This window comes from Podarcis gaigeae (assembly GCF_964106915.1).
Source record: "Podarcis gaigeae genome assembly, chromosome: 7".
NCBI classification, from domain to species: Eukaryota; Metazoa; Chordata; class Lepidosauria; order Squamata; family Lacertidae; genus Podarcis; species Podarcis gaigeae.
The window spans coordinates 42,242,792-42,263,870 of record NC_139683.1 but is presented as its reverse complement, the minus strand read 5'-3'; the positions used below and the strand labels follow the sequence as shown (position 1 = coordinate 42,263,870).

The 21,079-nt window shown below is 42.0% G+C and overlaps 1 protein-coding gene across 8 annotated transcripts in view; it reads right to left on the bottom strand.

The window, feature by feature from the left end:
* Positions 1-262: 262 nt before the first annotated feature.
* The window catches only part of GAREM1 (GRB2 associated regulator of MAPK1 subtype 1), a 78,649-nt gene continuing 57,832 nt past the window's right edge, over positions 263-21,079 (bottom strand). For 3 of the 8 annotated variants that reach the window (XM_083747685.1, XM_083747688.1, XM_083747687.1), the window contains 3 exons: positions 13,204-14,382; positions 9,210-9,376; positions 263-7,978 (listed from right to left, as the gene is read on the bottom strand). In XM_083747685.1, coding sequence (XP_083603811.1) covers positions 7,066-7,978; positions 9,210-9,376; positions 13,204-14,382 — 2,259 coding nt within the window. In that variant the 3' untranslated portion in view covers positions 263-7,065. The remainder of the gene's footprint in view (positions 7,979-9,209; positions 9,377-13,203; positions 14,383-21,079) is intronic. The other 5 variants (XR_014566482.1, XR_014566484.1, XR_014566483.1 and 2 more) reach the window with 3 other exon arrangements.

Sequence of the window (21,079 nt, the reverse complement as noted above, 5' to 3'; positions counted from 1 at the left end):
GATGAGATCAAGATGTGCAATAAAACCAGCAGTCCTTTTTTTAAAAAAACACAGATCTCATAAGTATGCAGACAAATTGATCAGCTTTGCACTTTGGCAGTATTCCAACTTAATGAAAGAAATTCATTTTAAGAACTCCTGTGTTTCACTTCAATTATTTTACCCAAAGAATCTAGCAATTAAGACCTTAGCATGCCAATACTGTGTTTCTAATCTGTCCATTTAACTTCTGGATGAAATAATAAACTCTACGCATTTAAAATATCACGAAAATAATATCTTTAATATACAGTTATATATATACTTACAATACACCATTGACATTTGTTCATATACATAGTAGGGTTATTTATTTGCTTCTGGTTTAAATAAATGTTCCTCACCCCAAAACCTGTAAAGAGATTATCAAACCGGCACATACTTTCACAAACACATACTTAGTTTTAACAATAGAATATATTTACTAAGCCAATAAATTGGGTTTTGTTTTGAAATTTGTTTATTTTTGGCATATATGGAACCCATTTGGAAATTGAATAGTTGAGCCCAGAAGCTAAAATTGTGCCATTATCCTTTAATGTCTGATCAGCTTCTTTATTTAAGAATTAAAGGAGTTCCATTTTTTAAAAAAAGCTCATTTGTTCTAGATATTATTGAGCCTTATGTGTTTCATTTATGCACGATGTATGCATGAAAATGGTCTTTTACTACTTTGATGTTATTGTTTATAGTCTCATCTTGTAGTGTTTCAACTATAAGGCAACTGCATGCTGAAATACTTACATTTCAGTTTCATAACTGACACACCTTAAATTTGTGGAAGTTAATGCTCATATTGCAACTGCCCCAGTACAATACTAGTAGTGGCGGTAGGAAAGGGAGTATTATTTTTATTTTTGAGCTGCATCCATCCCACTCTCACACCCTGCCACTTAAGAGGCAGCTTGTTCCTCATACTAAAAAGGTTTTCTTGCCACCTCTAGTTTACCGGAGGCAGTACAAGTAATTAATCAGATGCAGGATTGTTTCTCCAAACCTCTTATGGGATTTTGGGCTGACGTTAAGAAGTTTTCATGGCCCAGACTGCATTGGGGATGACTTACTACTGTGTTTCTCAATGCAACTGTTAAGAACCCACTTACACTTGTGTATGCTGGTAATGCAGATCAACTGAGAGATGGAGCCACATCCATTCAGCAATGCTGTAAAGTGCCTAAGTCTGTTTGGCCAACACATCTCTCCACCTCCTACTGTATCTGAAAACAAACTGGTTGCATTAATAACCTACAGGGAGGAAGAAGGGATGGAAAACTTTCCTTTCCTGAACGTCCTGAAGTTAACTTACCTTACAACCCAAACCAGTGAAACTGTTGCCATTATGAAATCTCATTATACAGCATTATATATACCATAGTCATAGACATAGTATGGGACTTTGTTATAAATTTAGCTTAAACACCCCCCCCCCAAAAAAAAATTTAGTTGCCCCCTTGGCTTTCAAAAGTGCATTTTCCTTATGCAATTAAGCAAACATTCACTAAGACAAGGGTGGGAACCCTTTGGCATTCTAGAAGTTGCTGGACGACAACTCCCATCATCTCTGGCATTTGCCCATGTTTGCTGGGGCTGTGGGCACTGTAGTTCAGCAACATCTGGAGGGCCAAAGTTCTCCACATCTGCCCTAAAGCTTTAGTTTTTGCCATTAGCAGTCTGATGCCGCCCCTATGTACAATCCATTCTTACTTGGAAGAATGTTCCACAGACTTAAGCACGGCTGCTCCATCCCAAGTATGCACACAGGAATCTTCCTGAACTTGATGGGCCTTATTTCCAAGAAAACAGACTTAGGGCTGCACTGTAAGCATCTTAAAGAAACTAAACACATTACACTGCACTATAGGATTAGCCACACCAGAGCAACAGTTACAGGTATCTTATGGATGGCCTCAATACTCCCAGACTGCCTCCTATTTAAAGGAAAACCTACTGAAGTCCTGTCCTGTTGTGAAAACAAGAACACCCATATCTAAAGGACTACTATACAAGGTATTAATGTGCTGCACATAAAGGGATTTTGCAGCAAGATGATTAAATACAAAACTATGTCCATCGCACTGCTCCAAAACAAAAAGTGCTTTCAGCCAGCACTTTAGTTATTTATCAAACATGAAGAGAACAGGGGCCATAATCAGTGGCGAATCAGTGGCACATGCCCTCCTAGCGTTCATACTTTACAAAGACCTGAGGAACAATATTATCATGCCTCTCTTATTGACCATTCTGGGTCACCCAACCACTGCCACAGTGTTGTTTCTCCTGGCAGATCAAGAGGAGCAGATGATTACAAAGGTTGCAAGGTTTCTAGCTGGGGCAATCAGAATAAGGTCCACTATTTGATGGCTGATTCAGGACCCTAAACTGTGTTTTATATAACTGACTTTTTATTTTCTTCTGTGTAAATCACAATGTTTTTTTGTTGCTATGGCCGATGGCTGATGCAAATAAAGTTTCAGTCATCATCATCATCATCATCATCATCATCATCAGGGGCTATAAGATGGGATACTCCTTTTAATCAGAATATATATGGGAGGCTGCATGATTAACGTTGAGGACTGAGTCATATGAGAGGTCCTTGTTACACCTCCCAGTCCTATGTTGCAATCTGCCAAGGAGCAGGCACTGTCCCGGCAAGAATGCTGCCTGCCAGCCTGGGTGCTTCCCCTTGCTCTGAATGCTATTCGCATGGCATCATGGAAAAATTCTATCTCTGATCCTGCAAGAAATAAGATCTGTGAACATACTTCGGGAGCGAGGAGACACTGGAGTCCTTGTGTAAGTGGTCAGGGTTGAAAGGATTAGTATTGCTCCTTGGGTGGTGCACAAATGCTTAGGAATGCTCCCTCAGCCATTAATCCGCCAATTGACTAACATTGTTAAAAATATTTTACTGGGTGATGCTGGTGGGACAAACGAATTCTCAAAATGCTACAAGGCAACAACAATGATCTGTGGAAGCAAAGGCAGAGAACAGAATATGGGGGGAAAACCCAACAACATTCCAATGCAGAAATGAGAGTCACTACAAAGTCTGTGATAAAAGGACATGCAGTGTGTGTGCGCTACTAATTTCACCACTCGTAAGTCAGGTGTGGGGAATGTTTGCCGCCCCCCAGATGATGCTGAACTACAACTCCATTGACCATGCTTGCTAGGGCTGCTGGAAGTTGTTCGGCAACATTTGAAAGGTCACCAGTTTCCCACACCTGCTCTCACTAACTTCTTAAATATGATGACCCAGAAGGCAATAAAGTTACAACCAGACATGAAACAGAGTACGGTAAATTCAGTGTGCCATATAGCACTTATGAACTGAATGGATTTATTTGTAAATTAAATTAAGGTATGGGATTATTAACTGCTTTGATGCCACACCAAGACCAGAACCACAATCCCAAACACTTGTTATTGAAGTAAATCCATGCATAAGATTATGGTAGGACTGAGGTTGCCCAAAGCACAGAATTGTTTTTCATTAAGAGAAAACTTGCTAGAAATTGGAAACATTGCCTCCCCCCCATCATCCTGCAAACCCTTCACTATTAAAAGATTTTAACCATGTGGTGAGCCCTTGTCAAATCACAAAGGATTATACACTGTGAGGAGCTATCACAGGAACCCTTGCTTGAAGTACAAATAGGTTTTTGAAAACAGAAACAAAGATGTCAGGCAACTGCAATTTAACTTCCAAACTGATAAGCACTCAACTGCCAAGGTTTGCTATATGATGCCAAACCACAGTTAAAATTTCTCAACAATGGTTTGACATGATTGAATGAACCGAAAGAATGTTGGCTTGGCTTGGATGCTAAGAGAAGTTGACTCTAAGAGAAGTTGGATCCTAAGACAATTTTAGGCTTTTCTCTTTCCTTAGCAGCCCCCCTATTGCTCAGAAGGGTCAATGATCCTCTAGAGCAGTGTTTCCCAACCTTGTGCCTCCAGCTGTTTTTGGACTACAATTCCCATCATCCCTTGCCACTGGTCTTGCTAGTCAGGGATGATGGGAGTTGTAGTTCAAAAACAGCTGGAGGCACAAGGTTGGGAAACACTGCTCTAGAGCAGGCATGGCGAAACTTGGCCCTCCAGCTGTTTTGGGACTACAACTCCCATCATCCCTAGCTAACAGGACCAAGGGTCAGGGATGATGGGAATTGTAGCCCCCAAACAGCTGGAGGCCCAAGTTTGGCCATGCCTGCTCTAGAGTCTTTTCGTGGGGCACAGGAGGCTGCAAGGGGAGGAAGAGTCAGGAAACTCTCCTTCCATTAATTTCCTTACGTTAACTGACCTTACAACGGAAACCATTGGCCATGTTCACACATAACACTAAACCATAGTGCTTATCAGTGCTTTTCTTCTAGAAAAGCTTCTAGAAAAAGAGGTGTTGGTACTGTGTACCTTGATTACCCCCAGAAAAAAGGACCGGTAAGTAAAAAGGAACTATGGATAACACAACAAGTCAACATTAAGGGAAAATAAAAGTAAGTACTGGTGATGTTCTCTAGAGACTTTGGCTCATTCCAGATTGTGCACATAGGGTTATCCCATGGTTTAGCATTCCATGTGAACTGGGCCACTGAAGTTAAAGTACAGGCTATTCCCCATAGAATTTCTTCCTATACAAATGCAGTCCAGTGCTGTACTTGGCCACTGAAGTGCTTGCAATCCTATGAGATACGGGGGGGACGGGGACATTACATCATGAGAATTCCTGGGATCATCACTGACATCTCCTCACATGAGAATCCACCTAACTACACTAGTCTACTCATGTATGGAGAAAGTACTTTTAATCAAGTTCCCAAAGTGTGTGTTTTTTTAAAAAATCAAGCAGTTTACAATCTCCCCCCTAATGGCAAGAACTTTCTTCAGCTTTCTCCCACAATTACAGCATGCAGTCTTCTGTAAGCTTCCTAAGTAGTTTTTCCCCCCAATGAACAAAGATAACTGAAGAAAAATTAATGAAAATATCACATTAAGAAACACTGCATTAAGGATTGGATGGGGGGGGAAGCTTTAAATACAAACATGAAATCCTTTATCCTAGCTGTTTAACTCTTATGAATGAGCAATGGGATTAGTAGTGTTGTGTTAAGACCTGGATTCCCTTCCTAAGACTTTGATGTATTTGTTGTCTAGCATAATGAAAACAGGCTGGCTAGGTAAATACATCACACACCATGTGGTCCAAGTTTGCATTCTCCTCACCCCACTTTTTAAATAGTCAAATGCATTTCATAGATTAGGATCCTAAAACATTCATATATTATTTCAAGAATAGGAGGGTAACCTCAACTATTCTACTTCCTCTAAACATTTTTTAATCATCATTTAATCAGCTTAATTTTGATTAGACTAGATTTAGTTTTGGGAAATGTGAACACGTTTAATTTAGGTTAGTGTTTAAGTTTCACTCTTTCCTAATTATGGTTTTTTTAAGAAACCTTAGAGAAGTAGCAGCAATACAAAGCATCTAGGATGAACCACTGAACTGCTGCATCTATGTCTTATTTCCTGAAAATTTGCACTCCAAGGCAGATCATTCTCATCTTGTGTGCATTTTACACCCAAGCCAATGGGTGCATTGTTCTCTAACAGTTATTTGTACTAAGGCAAGCCATCAAAATTTGCTCAGATTGAATGCAAAGTAGTTTCAATCACATTTGAAATCCAAATCTTTCTTTGTTCCTCTAATACAAAACCTTTTCCAAAATAAATTCTGTAAAACAAAGAGCACATTTCAGAACAGCACATTTCTGCATTTCAGAACCCCTTTGCTCCCCAACACTGAAAGGAACCTATGCTTATTCTCTCCCTTTCTCTATCTGTTATCTGCTATGCAAGAGAACTCGACTGGGTAAAAAAGAATACCTGCCTTGATTGCGACAGTTTCTAAGAGAAACAGTACGATGGTAAATCAAACTGGGGCCATTCTGAGAAGTAGATTGGTAGGGCTATGACTTCTAAACTGTTTGGGCTGAACTACCCCAAATCCTGCCCTTCCCACAGAGCTATATGAAAGACCAAGGCCTTCCTTCTCCCTCAAGTGCTATTAGGTTGAAAATTATGCTGCGTTCATAGATCATTGCCCCTTTATAAATACATGTGTGTAGAAGCTGAATGTGTTTTTTGCTACCTCTCTTTTCCCCTCGTCGCCCTGTAAATTATAACTGAGCAGAAAGAGAGGCCACAGGTGGATAACAAGGCAGAAAGAAAAACAATGCATGTGTGAGCAGGGCAGTGACAGCTCACAAGAGATTTAAGAGCAGAGGATTACCGGTAAGTATTGCTCTCCTAAAGGCCAACAACTCTATAAAAACCAACCCTGTTTTCAACTAGGCAGAGAAATAAGTGGTGAACTTGTATTGCCTTTTCAATGAGAAATTTGCACTCATCTGGAGGTGACGCGAAGCTACTAAATTCTTCGTCTTTTTTTTTTTTTGCGGTTTGAATTTCCTTCTGGAAGGAAGGAAAAGGGTTCTAATCCCAACCCACATATAAAAGGAATGCTATCCCAACAATTAGAACGAGTGGGAGAAGGACACTAACCACTGGATAAATCAGAACTGAAGGCAAGGTATGCAGCCATCAGAATACAAAAAACAAAAACAACCCCCCCCCCAAGAGGAAATACATTTATTGGTAAACACACAAAAATCAAGGTGATTTGTGTGCTGTTCAGCTTTGCCTAATCAATAATAATAAATATAATGTCTTAATAGACTACACTGAGTACAAATTAAATTCCCTTTAAAGCCCACTGTTTAGCAGCTTCTGAATGTTCAGGGATGCACAAGGCACACCTCCCTGTTTCTACTATGTACAAAAGAGTCTGCTCACCACTCAGAATATCTGCATAGTAAGAATGTTTTTTTCCTGCTACTATATTTACATAAGAGCAACAGAGGATTTTAGTGCAAAAACAAAAACGAAAACGAGAGACTGTGTGTTAGCCCTGGTGCTTCTGGCACACCTCTCTCTGAGTTTTATTGCACCGGCTTCGTAGCACTACATTTTAGGTCGCCAGCCGTTAATGAACTGCAGTATTTTCTTAACCTGCAACTTGCTTAGCTTGAAGTCCTCCAAAAGGATCTCTTCATTGAGCTGAACAAGCAAGTTGCCGTCAATCTTCTCTGTAACGAAAAAGGATATGACATCCTCAGATAAACCTATAAACCTCAGAGATTTAGAAACTTCCTCTATTGAAAGTCCAGACAGATCCACAGGGGGCTGCCAAGGAGAGCCGTCGCCGCAGGACCTTGGTGCTAGCTGAAGGTGGAGGGGAGATGAGAAAGGATAAGGGATGGCAAAGATGTCTTGCATGCCCTTTTTGCCAAGGTACTGATCTTCAGAAAGGTCTGGCGAGCCTGCCTGCGGCTCTTCCTCCGCACCATCTATTCTGAAAGGCAGTGGACACAAGTCAAGGCCGGGCTTCTCATCTGCCGCTTTTGGTGCACGAGGGGGTAAGGCAGGACACGAGAGAGACTGCGGTGTGCTACTGACTGCCAGGCTCTTCTCATCGGTGCACTCGAGAGAGTAACTCGCCGACTTTGGGCAAGTGGGCACTGCACAACCAGGTTCTGCTGCAGCTGGTAGGGTGTCCCCTACAGGAAATTCACTTCTATCCAAGTCAAATGTAAAAGTTGCTGGGCAGTTTCTCTTTGGTGTGCCAGGAGTCTTCTGTCTTGGATAACTGTAACTCCTGCTTGGGTCCAATAGAAATTCACCCCTGTTCAGGCCTTCAGCAGCTCCGGAACAATGATTTGGCCACGACAGCCTGGAGGACAGAGCATCAGCAGAGGGGCTTCCAAAAGGCAGTAGGTTGCCAAAATCTTGTAGGTCAGCCTTCACGGTGCTGCACGGATAGCAAGCAACAGGAGCACTCTCGGAGGCAGACTCCGCTTCTCCTTCTGCAGCACTGCTGCTTTTTAAAAAAAGATAAGCAAAAAGATAATTACTTTGGTACTTGGTGGTCATGTGAGAAAGCTATTACTTTGCCTTACATTATGTCAAGATGGCGGTCAGTGTCTTTATACAATTTCCCTTCTGCAGAACTGTTTGCACATCACAAATTCAAACACAGGAATTAGACTTGGGGGGGGGGGCGACATGCAAAGGCAAACAACACCCACATTCCCTGAAAAGCAGTTAACTGTACTGACAATTATTTTGTAATTTCTAAGCAAATTTGTTCACTTAAGTGGAGGGCACCACATTGATTAAGCTTGCTGCTATACACCAATGGGAGGTTTTTAAAAATCACTTTTCATCATGCCAGTAAAGCTTGCGAAGTTATCTAACATTGCATGTTAGACTAAATGTATAGGGGGAAATAGGGTGGTACACTGTGTATTCTGAACTGAAATAATGAAATCTGGACTCTGCTAATTTAATAAAGAACAGATGTCTGGCCCCTGTACCTTAAACCTAGTAGGTAGAAGGATCTAGACAGATATGAGAGATAATTCTCAAGTTCATTCTAAGGGACTGAACTTGCAAAACATGTGCTCTATGACAGTGCACTGTAATGCTTCCTTTGACATTAATATCCAGTGCCTCACAATCCATAGTATACCCATCTACATGTGGACCAATTTTCAAAGCAGAGTGCAAAACTGCAGGGATTTTTTGTTACAGTAATTTGGACTTCCCTAATGAGTTGGGTTGTTTTTTTAAATGGCTGGAGTAATCCACTTCAGTGACTGTTCCCTTATACAGTGGTACTTTGGGTTACATACGTTTCAGGTTACATATGCTTCAGGTTACAGACTCCGCTAACCCAGAAATAGTGCTTCAGGTGAAGAACTTTGCTTCAGGATGAGAACAGAAATCGTGCTCTGGCGGCACGGTGGCAGCAGGAGGCCCCATTAGTTAAAGTGGTGCTTCAGGTTAAGAACAGTTTCAGGTTAAGTATGAACCTCCGGAACGAATTAAGTACTTAACCCAAGGTACCACTGTTTAAGCTGTAAGGAAAACCCAAAGGTATCTATTAAGACAAGAGGCTAAATTACCTTACCTATTAAATGTATAGTTATTACAGGGAAAGTTGCACAAAACTGTTTGAAGAAATAACTTGGAAGGATGTTCTCCACAGTTACTGTAAGCATCCATGAACAAGAGAAGGCTGAGAGCCAGAAGTGTTCCGTACTTACATGTTGTGCAGCCCTGATGAATAGTATGAGAGTGTTGGACTAGGAGAACGAGTCTGCTGCCGTGCTGGTTTGTTTGCCCGCGGAGGAACAGATGGACTGGTGGATGTTGGCTTTGAATTTCGTGGAGGAACAGGAGGGGCATTCAGGAGTCTACATTCTTCTCTGACCTAGGAGGGAAATAAAACTTTATCATTCGGCAGAACTTTAGTATGTTCAAAGCACACTGCATAAGTAACCAGTAAACATACAGAAACCCTGTAAACAGTGCTTTTCTTCTAGGAAAAAGGTACTGTGTACCCTTGAGTACCCCCAGAAAAAAGCACTTACTACAGATGCAGAACAGAAGCTGTGAGAGAATGACTTGCTTAAGCCCACCTTATGAGTGCACTGATCAAGCAAGATCTGGATTTCCTGGGTGACTTCCCAGCTCTTTTTCTTCACCCCCGCATCACACCTGGTGTGCAAGAATTTAAGACAAGGCTTGAGAGTCCAGGTGGGTAACCTCATCGGAATCAGAGGTAGATGCATCAGCTCAGGTCCCAGTTTTTTAAGGATCACAAAACAAGAGGAATAGGAGTGGTATTCATCCTGCAATGCCCACAAAGGTGGTTAAAAACAAGCAAACCCTGAGTAATGGAATACAATGTTATTGCCTTCTTAGAAGCAGATATGAAAGCACAGCCTGTCTACTTATCTGCTGCCAGCAGAGGGCATATGGTAGCCACTGAAGGATTGCATGAGCTGGTACAGATGTTACTGGACCCAGCTTACTTTGGTCATCTGCCCATATACAAACAGTCTACCTATGTGAGCAAGAAACGTCTGTAGAGGAGACTAGAGTAAAGGAGAACCTCTTCTTCCATAACTAGAAGCCATGGTAAAATATTAAAATATGCAACTACCCAGTAGGAAATGGGAAATCATTTAGAGTTGCTATCACAGAAAACTGCAAGCGTTTTAAAACTGGTGTTTTAAAAACCAGGCAAGACAGTCTGCACATTTCGGTTGTAACCACCCTTCAATATTGTGATTGCAGGTTTTGTAACTCTAAGTTGTTGTTTTAAAGGTGCAAGATAGCATACTACAACAATGGGAGAATTTCTCCCTCTGTGAATACTAGCAGTGAATACAAGGCTTTGATTTTTAATGCTTATTTCAAGATATTAAAATGTTTTATATATCCAGAATGCAGCACTATACCTGCCATTGTGCAAGCAGCCATGCATCATCGTCATCAATTTATTAATCACCTTCTACACATCAAGGTGATGTACAATTAAAACACCAAAACAGAGCTTAAAACACAAAAAGCAGAGATAGTAAAACTAAAACAATACAAAGTGGACACTCCTGGCAAAGACCAATTTATCCCACCTGTGGCAGGGCATCAGAATAATAGGGGTGACAGGTGTGGGTACAGAGGTACTAGCTGTACAGTGGTCAAGGCAATGCTGTGTCAACTGAGTAGAAGTGAGGGGCCAGAGGATAGCACTTTGATGACCTCCATGTGAGGAGCTAATCTTTAAAGAGGCCTTCAATTCCCAAGCAAAAAAATCTAAATGATTTTTCTTTTGTGGCTGTTACTGAATTCAGCCATAGCACCAACGAGCTTTCAGTGTTGCCCCCTAGATTGCAATAAATTGATTAAATTCCGACTCGAGCATCAGTATGGTATGCAGAGCAATAATAAGGCTTTTATAAAGTGCGATAAAATGTTGTCTACATATTCATTGTGAAGAAGTAGCTCAGTCCTAGAGAGAACTTCAACCCAGAAGACCGTCCTGTACCAAGAAAGGCTCCATAGGGCACTGTTTTGAAGCTTTAAGAGTAAAAAATGTATGCTCAGCAGTAACAAATGAAGCAAACATGCTCTGTAAATATTGTGCCAGGAATAAACAAGAGTCTTACTTACTCATTGCATTAAACCAAATATATAGAGAAATGCCTTTACCTCCAGAAACATGTATTTTTTTTAGCGTGCAACTACCAACTGGTATTCATTAAACCAAGGCATATTTAAATAACTTCTAAAGTTAGGCTAACAATATGCTACAACACCATGGCTATATAATTCAGGGAAATATTTTTGATGTGTCTAAGAGTTTCTACATGCCTAATGGATTTTGAGAGTGTGGAGGATAGCTAAATGAAAATGCCTACCCAGTGTCCTGTACAAAAGGCAAATTCCATGTCAGGTATACAGTGGTACCTCGGGTTAAGTACTTAATTCGTTCTGGAGGTCTGTTCTTAACCTGAAACTGTTCTTAACCTGAAGCACAACTTTAGCTAATGGGGCCTCCCACTGCTGCCGCGCCGCCCAATCACAATTTCTGTTCTCATCCTGAAGCAAAGTTCTTAACCTGAAGCACTATTTCTGGGTTAGCGGAGTCTGTAACCTGAAGTGTATGTAACCTGAAGCGTATGTAACCTGAGGTACCACTGTAATGGCAAATTTATTGTGTGGCCACGCTTGGAATACTGTGTACAGTTCTGGTTGCCACTTCTCAAAAAGAATATTGTAGAGCTGGAAAAATATGAAGAAAAGGCAACTCGAATGAGTGCAGGGCTGGAATAACTGCCCTATGAGGAAAGGCTATAACATTTGTGGCTTTTAAGTTTTGAAAAAAGGCAAGTTGGAAGGGACGAGAGAGGGAGAAAGAATAGTGTGGGGGAAGTGGGTAGAGAAAAAGGTTTCTCTCCTCATATTAAAAACTGGAGCCAACAAATGACACCAAATGGTGGGAGATTCAGGATAGGATATCAATGGCTGCAAGTCGTGATGGTTATACATTAGCTCCAGCATCGGAGGGAGCATACTGGGGAACAACAGTGGGAGAAAGCCATTGTTCTCATGACCTGCCTGCTGCCTTCCTACAGGCACTGGTTATTCAGTATAGGAAGCAGGATGTAGGCCTAGATGAGCTTAGGGTCTGATCCAGATCTAGTTTTGGACTAGTTTTCTGTTCTTACTTTCACCTCAGTTTTGTAGCATTATGCATACTTTCGAAAATCTGTCTGATGAGAGTCAATGTTGGGACCAAAAAAAAAAAAAAAAAAAAAAACCATGCACGTACGCTGCCAAAAAAGAGTCTCCAGTGACCCTTAACTCCTTAAAACCATTGTCTATCTCTACGCCATATTTTATTTAATTCCACCATTTTATTGATTTCTACTGCTGATTTTTCCATTCAGGGCCTATTATTTTTTGACCCATACACCAGACATATGCTCAGCTCTAATGCAATTTTAATCATACTGTTCTTTGATGCAAAGTATTACATGGAATACTTATGGTTTGCAACGTAGAGACCCCTTTTTTAAAAAAAAAACCCCAAAAACCCCGCCTGTTCAATTTGCTAAGTCAATTTCCATCACTCAAGTATTTCTCCATTTTTCTTCTTCCCCAGGAGCATTAAGCAGGTTCCAAGTTGGTAACCTTTTGTTCTTGGGAGGACATATTCATTCAGCATTGAGTTTCATCTTACCATTAAAAATGGCAAAAATTCTTTGCATAGCAAAAAAACATTTCTCCATTCAAATTTACATGTGAAGTTGCACAATGCACAGAAAAATGCATGCTCTACAGGGATACATTTTTATTGGACGCAATAAAATCCTGTTCTCAAATGTGGTTTACTTCCAAACCAATCTAGAAAAGTGCAAACTCTAGAGGGGGGAAAATGAACACCAAGGCTGCTATCCTATACCCATCTTAGTGTGAGTAAGACCCACTGAGCTCAGCGAGGTATACTTTTAAGTAGATATATACAGGATTGTACTTAAGCCTTCAAGAACTATGAAATGGGTATGGGCTAATTGAGGAAATAATTCTTTCTGCAGAAGATCTGGGGGATCCCAAAGCATCTGAATTCACAATTATGACAGTAGGACTTGCAATCAAGTTCACCCCAATATCCAGATCAACACTTTTAAGTATATGATCTGGACCTACCATCACCCATCTTTATTAGAAAAAAGAAAGACCATGACTTACTGCTTCTGATTTAGGAGGCACAGGTGGTGGAGGTAGGGAAACTTCTGGAGATTTTGATGTTACTGTTATAGGCCCAGGTGCTGGAAGAGAAGAATTTCCACACTTGGACCGGAAAGAACTCCTATAGCTGTCACATTTGTTCTTCTCACTTTGTGAGCGAGTGAAAGGCTGATCATTGATTTTCCCACCCCCCTGGTCCAGCCACAGTTCCTCATAAGGAAGTTCTGGTTTGGTAGGTAAACACAACGATTCTTCACAAACTTCAGGGAACAGGTAGTCGCTGCTGCCATCGCCAGAGTCCTGGCACTGCAGGGCATCATGGGAGAATAAAGCCCACTCATTGCACAAGTCCCTGCAGCCGTGAAGGTTCACCTCACTATTTCCATGGAGGTTGTTTCCATAAACACAAACCGAGAGGCGGTGGAAGGATTGCGTCAACTCGTCCCGAGCGTAGCTAAGAGAGTTTGGCATGTGGTTGTGGCTGTGGGGCCGGGCTTTCTGCGGACTTTTGCACTCTTCATTCCAGTCGGCTTTCACATCTCTCACGCCACGGGAATACTCGTCTATGTCAAACTGCTCTTGGCAGAGACTGAACCAGTGCTTGACAAAGGCTTCGTGACCCACCTCCCCTTTCACAAGGCTTTCGGGGAGCGTGAACTTTGGAAGAGCCAAATGCAAAGGGAAGTGCATGGGAATGATTTTGTTACTGTGCAGCGCACAGCAAACCACCACAGTCTTGGTCTGAATGTTGACAAACTTGTAGCGGTGCCCCTCGCGGACAAAATGCAGGTCGTAAGGGTTTCGCGGCGGAGAGCTGGGCACAGTCACATTCACGGGCAGCCGCGTCTTCTCCACGATGTTGCGAATGGTGTGTTCGCCCTCCTGCATCTGCAGCTCCAGGGGGCTGCGCGTGCTGAAGCGGCCCTTGCATTGGAAAGGAAGGCTGATGCTCTCGTTGGTCCTGTGGTTCATGCAGATCAGGCACGGCATCTTGCCTCTGCCCAGCTTGCTGATGGAATTGAGCTTCCCGATTTTCTTGAAGATGGTGTTGAGCCGTGACTTCTCCTTGGAAGATTTTGCATAGAGGATTTCCGCTTGCCCCATTAACGTCAGCTCGTCTCCCGTGCAGAGGGTGATGTTGTAAAGCTCGGTGTCTTCGTTGCATTCGCCCGAAGCCACCTGTAGCACAGAAAATTTAAGAGATGCCCAGATAAGTCATTTTGAACATGAAGCATAAAAGCAACAGCTGCAGAAACAACAAATTAAAAATTATTGAAACTGCAGATAACGGATCAACATTTATTTAAAATGTCTCATTTAAATTTCCTCTACAACCAACCTGATTTCTTTACTGAATATGAAATTCTATGAATCCATATGTACACAGGCAATTCTGACATATCCTGGAAAAAATTATGCCCCAGCCAAAGAATAAAAACAATGCAATTAATGTAAGGAAAGCAAACATTTGAACCGAGTAAGACCACCCCCTGCAAAGCCTTGCAAATTAGGACTGAGTCACTCTGACTTTGCTGAATTTTTCATCCCACTCCCATAACTGGCAGTGTGGCAGGTGCCAGCTGCATTCTCTCTTTTCTGGCTTAAGACAGCCTCTATAGTTCTGCCGTGGATCTGTGCTTCAAGGATATAATGGAGTACTACAATGGTTGAATACTCGTGTGTGTGTGTGTGTGTGTGTGTAGGAGGTTAAAACATAAAGGAAAGTATACAAGTGCTATCAGTGAAGATGACACAGAGTTGGGCTACAAATGCTAGTGTTTCCTAAGCCCAGGAAACAATCAAATTCTATTGTTGTAGGAAAGGTGACAGGTAGAGCTTACTACTTGGACTGATCATGGCCTGGAGGAATTGCAGCTTATCCCAAGGCAAGTACCCAAGTGGCAAGCTACACGGCTGAACCAAGAGACACAGAGAATCAGGAGTGAGCAATACTGAATGCACAAGTTAGGTTGCAGAGCCTGCCTCCCCTTGATGAAACTTTGCAATTTCATAGAAAAATGCCACTTTTCTGGTCTACACTCTTTAAGAGTGTCAGAGGCAAGCTTCTTCAGCTGGATGCGGGGAAGGCTAGGTTTTCTCGGGTCTCAGCCTTGGGTGTATATTTGTATTGTGCGGTGTAGTGGCTAAAGCACTGGAGTGTGACCTGGGAGTCCAGGGTTCAAATCCTCATGCAGCCATGAAGATCACAGGGCAACCTTGGGCCAGTCACTGTCTCTCAGTCTATCCTACCCCACAGAGTTGTTGTGAAGATAGAATGGGGAGTGGAAGAACCATATTTTTGTATGCCACCTTGATTCCTTGGAGGAAGGGTGGGTTATAAATATAAAAATACATAGGGAATTTTTTTAAAAAAATGTTTTAAATTTAATTTGTTTTTCTCAATTGCTTTTTAATTGCCTGTAAGACAGAGTTGTTCCACCTGGTCTTTGGCTTAGAATCAGTTTGATTCCCTCCCCCTCTTTCTTTTTCCTTTCTCCTCCTGTGAAGAGGCTGCATCCTAATGTTTTAATGTTGTATCTTAATCTTTTAAATTGTATTTTAATCAACTTGTTTTTATTATTGGTTGTTAGCTGCCCTGAGCCCGGTCTTGGCTGGGGAAGGCGGGGTATAAATAAAAAATATTATTATTATTATTATTAAACCTGTTCTTATTGTATGATTGGAAATCACCCTGAGACTTATATGGAAGGAGATTCATAAATTTAAAAATAAGAAATAAATATAAGCTAATAAATAAGAATGGAATGGAGCTAGTAATGGCTAGGGCTCCAAGAGCATGGCATGTGAGAAAGCATCACATTTCCACACATAAACAGAGTACTGCCTAAAATCGTCGGCTCTTTTACACCATATACATTTTTGTTACTGAGTTAAGTGTAGACTGAGATCCCAATCTGATGATCAGCCTAAGAACCACTCCTTCCAGTCACACTGGAAATTGCACAAATGGAATGCAGAAGGAATAGAACAAACCCATCAGACGTGTTCGGGCATCCACTATATTCATGTAATTCAAAATAATAATATTAATTGCATCCACACAAACTAAACAAATGGGCTACAGACTTTTAGCTCTTGATACACTCTCCAGTCCTTTGTCAACCCTTTCCTATTTACTGAGGCCATTGTTCCTTAGTGAGCAAAAATATTGAGTTCGCAATACCTCCCACAAACACATTGCCAGAGTTAAGAAATCACAAATAACTTATACTTTTCCCAGTAGGAAAATACACCCCCCCCCCACAAAAGGTTGCCAGATTTGGTCATGGAAGATCCAGGTTCAAATCTCTGCTGAGCCATAACATTCATCTGCGTAGCTTTAGGCAAGTTACTGTCAAGCTTAACATATTACACAGGAATGTGAAAAAGAAAAGTAAGAATATATTATAAACTCACCTTGAATTCATGAGATAGGACAAGAATGATGGCCTTTTCCCCAACCCCTCCAGTGTTTTTGAATGTATGTATGTGTGATTTTACCCCACCCCTGTAATTAACAACTCGCCTGATAGCTATAGGAGACCTGGCATTTTATGCTAGAGAAGTGGTGTCCAAACTTTATTCAAAGAGGGCCAGATTTGATGAAGTGAAGGGCCATGAGGGCCGACAAAGGGCTGACCAAAGTTAAGCTTTTTTTTAGGATTGAAGTTGCTGGGCTTTTTAAAGGATTTTACCCCAGGGGCCGGATTAGGCCCCTGAAACAGACTTTGGACATGCCTATGCTAGAGAGTGCATGGGAAACGAATGAGCTGCCACCCTATTGGTTCTGGTCTAGGGAGGGAGGCGGGAGGCCTTGGCCCATCCAGCTGCCTCCAGTGCAATGGATCAGAGAGTTGGGTTGCACCTTTTCCCAACACAGATAATTACGCAGCATAATATATTCCTTTCGTTCCAAAAGCCTGTTCGTATTCAGAGTGGCATTCAGTTTCTGCTTCTTAGTATTTGTAGTTGTTAACTTCATGCTACCACATAAGTAATGAGCATAGCAATCCTAACTCGCGTTTATACTCTGTTTGGGGATAAGGTGAAATATCCTGGAGATCTGCTTGCACAGAGACTGCCACATCCAATTCCCTATGGGAATCTTACCTCCACTGACTAAAATAGAAGGGAATGGACTGTACCAGCCCCATAGTTAAGTGAACCATTACTGAGACCATGCTAGGGAAACAAAGGGGCTTTGTATCATGCCCACACCTACCCATGGCACTATCCGCTTTCCTCCTCTCTCCTGGTCAAACATTGCTGATGGAGCGCCAATACTGGTAGAACTTCGATGCCAGCAGAACTTTCCACTGGTGCAAGTGTTGTTCTGCTAGTGTATGTCTACCTTCAAAAACATGCAAAGCCCTTGCTAAGTGTGAATAACAACTTGACAGAACTGGAAGAGATGCAGCTTATGCATGTGCTTAAAGCTGAATACTTTGGCATGCCTGGCTAGTATTGCACTTTCAGAGTTTCCCAAGAGGAAGTAATTCAAATGCTGTGTTCAAATCTACACATCCTCAATAGAGCTAATCCAGGAAACAATCAGGATTTCCCTGTACGTGATACTCATTTACAATTCAGGTCAATGCCATGGCAGTATTATGAAACATTAATATTAAACAATGGTAGATTTCACACCGTGATTAACTATTCTCTCTCTCTCTTTCGCTCGCTCTCTCTCTCTCTCTCTCTCTCTCTCTCTCTCTCTCTCACACACACACACACTCAAACTCACACACTTCTAGAGCTGCTTCACACAAGACTTTTTTGCTCCATGAACATCAGTGCTGCAAGGAGAAGGGGCATTTTGGACACATTAGTATTTTAAATTAAACATAGACATGGTAAAACAGGCACGTGGAGTGTTTCTTCCCCTTCAAAAAGCCCTCACATGTTTTGTACACATTTTCCTACAGAAATACAGTATTCATTGAAGACAGATATCCTGTGTGATGTAGACTTCCAAGATGGGATTTAGTTTCAATTTAAGTAATATCAACTGGAGATAAGAACACTCTGAACTTTGCAGAACACTCCCCTCTCCTCACATTTTTGCATTACACACACGGTGACATCTCCCATGAGAAACAAGAAGCAACAGAGAAATCAGTGGCCCCTGATTCCTCTTTTGGCATGGTCCATGTCATGTGTGAATAGGCAGCTTGCACACTTGCTCTATGGTGATATATATGAACTCAACACACATCTGAGTGCAAAGATATGCAAGTCCTTGTACTGCAAATTTGACAGGATGGGCAAGACTGTTGCTGCTCAAGTTTAACACCTGAAGACAAAGTCCCTTGCTTAGAGAAGTAATTTCAGGTCAGTTTTGTTATTCTGAAGCAAAGGTGCACATAAAAAGGTGTTCATTTGCACTTTCAATTATTAATGGCAGAGACAAAAGAGATATGTAAAGCATTATAAATTAGTAATTTCTGACATAGCTCAAATACAGTTCTGCACTACCACAGATATCAGGCTCAGCCAGCTATTAAGTGACTGCAGCAATTTATCTTATGTGTGTATAATGAACTGAAATAAAATGCTAGGTATCAGGGAAACCTAATTTCCTAAACAGTATTTAAAACACCTAACAATAAGTACATTAACTGGGTAGAGAAAAATGACATTTGCAAAGTTTCTTCTAAACTATGTGTCATGGCATCTAACTCCTCTCCAGCTTAAGCTACAACTGCTATCTAAAGACAAACACAGTGAAGTTGTGCTTAGAAATGCCATGGGGAACTATAGCTCAGAACTGCAACGCTAATTGCTTTGTCTAGGATTTCCACCCTCTGGCATGCCAATGGCATTAATGAGCACATCACTTAGCACAGCCACCCTCATATCCGGATCTCCTCCTTTCGTGGTGGTACACATAAGAGACTTCAGAAGAAGTGATGATGTGCATTCATTGCCGCCACCTCCGCATTATACTGCAATGGTCAAAGACCTCTATTAATACCTTCCAGCGCTCTGAAAGTGTTTGCAGTGTGGTCACAACTTGAGATCAAGGTCCCAGTGTGCTTGGTCTGACTCCTCTGCTTCCTCCCTCCCACGCTGGAGTCTCGGCTGCAGAATAACTCCTTTTGTTGCCTTACTGCACAGTTTCCAGCCTCCTCTTTCCCCGTACATTTGGAAACACATTTCTAGAGCTGAATTTGGGATTAGGGCCCCTTGCTGGTCTCGAGGCAAACTGTATGAGACTACATCGCAGAAAGATTGGATTCAATTTTGCATCAACAAAGTAATGCTTCAGGTGTGCTGAAAATATTTGCATTCATGGACTTGAAGCTTTGCCCAGAGGACCTGAAATACCTTGCAGTTAGCTAATTAGGTAAGAATCCTCAGCAACTTCCCCCTTTTTCTTCAGAGAATAAACCTATTGAATTACCACCTCCAGGATCAGGAGGCGCCAGTTCATTTTCTTCTGCCACTATGCTGGAAGGAGTGTGTGTGTTTAAAACTTGCAGCTCCAAACTCATAGAATCATAGAGTTGGAAGAGACGACAAGGGCCACCGAGTCCAACCCCCTGCCAAGCAGGAAACACCATCAGAGCACTCCTGACATATGGTTGTCAAGCCTCTGCTTAAAGACCTCCAAAGAAGGAGACTCCACCACACTCCTTGGCAGCAAATTCCACTGTCGAACAGCTCTTACTGTCAGGAAGTTCTTCCTAATGTTTAGGTGGAATCTTCTTTCTTGTAGTTTGGATCCATTGCTCCGTGTCCGCTTCTCTGGAGCAGCAGAAAACAACCTTTCTCCCTCCTCTATGTGACATCCTTTTATATATTTGAACATGGCTATCATATCACCCCTTAATCTCCTCTTCTCCAGGCTAAACATGCCCAGCTCCCTTAGCCGTTCCTCATAAGGCATTGTTTCCAGGCCTTTGACCATTTTGGTTGCCCTCCTACGGACACGTTCCAGTTTGTCAGTGTCCTTCTTGAACTGTGGTGCCCAGAACTGGACACAGTACTCCAGGTGAGGTCTGACCAGAGCAGAATATAGTGGCACTATTACTTCCTTTGATCTAGATGCTATACTCCTGTTGATGCAGCCCAGAATTGCATTGGCTTTTTTAGCTGCCGCGTCACACTGTTGGCTCATGTCAAGTTTGTGGTCAACCAAGACTCCTAGATCCTTTTCACATGTACTGCTCCCAAGCCAGGTGTCACCCATCTTGTATTTGTGCCTCTCTTTTTTTTTTTGCCCAAGTGCAATACTTTACATTTCTCCCTGTTAAAATTCATCTTTTTTGTTTTGGCCCAGTTCTCTAATCTGTCAAGGTCGTTTTGAAGTGTGATCCTGTCCTCTGGGGTGTTAGCCACCCCTCCCAGTTTGGTGTCATCTGCAAATTTGATCAGGATGCCCTTGAGTCCATCATCCAAGTCGTTGATAAAGATGTTGAATAAGACCGGGCCCAAGACAGAACCCTGTGGCACCCCACTAGTCCCTCTTCTCTGCTTTCTGCTTTCAAGAAAGAGATGTGGAATGGGTGACACTCAGTAACTTAAATTAGACTTGGGTATGATTCATGTCACTGATTCCCATCTGGCCAGTTTTGCGATTCAGGCATCGCACTACAGCAGGGATGGGGGGCTAGGTACTGCTGGAGTCCAATTCACATCTGCCCCAGCTAGCATTGCCAGTGGTCAGGGAGTTGGAGTCCAATTTACATCTGGAAGGCCAAAGGCTAGCCACTTCTGCACCTATAGGATGCACATATGGGCTTGACTAACTGGCAGATTTCAGTATTGGCCTCAGATTTAACACCTAACCCACCCCTATTAACCTGATGTATTGGTTGCATTTGTAACCCTCTGTTCCTCCAAGGGGTTCAGGGCTGCTATTCATGAGGTCATC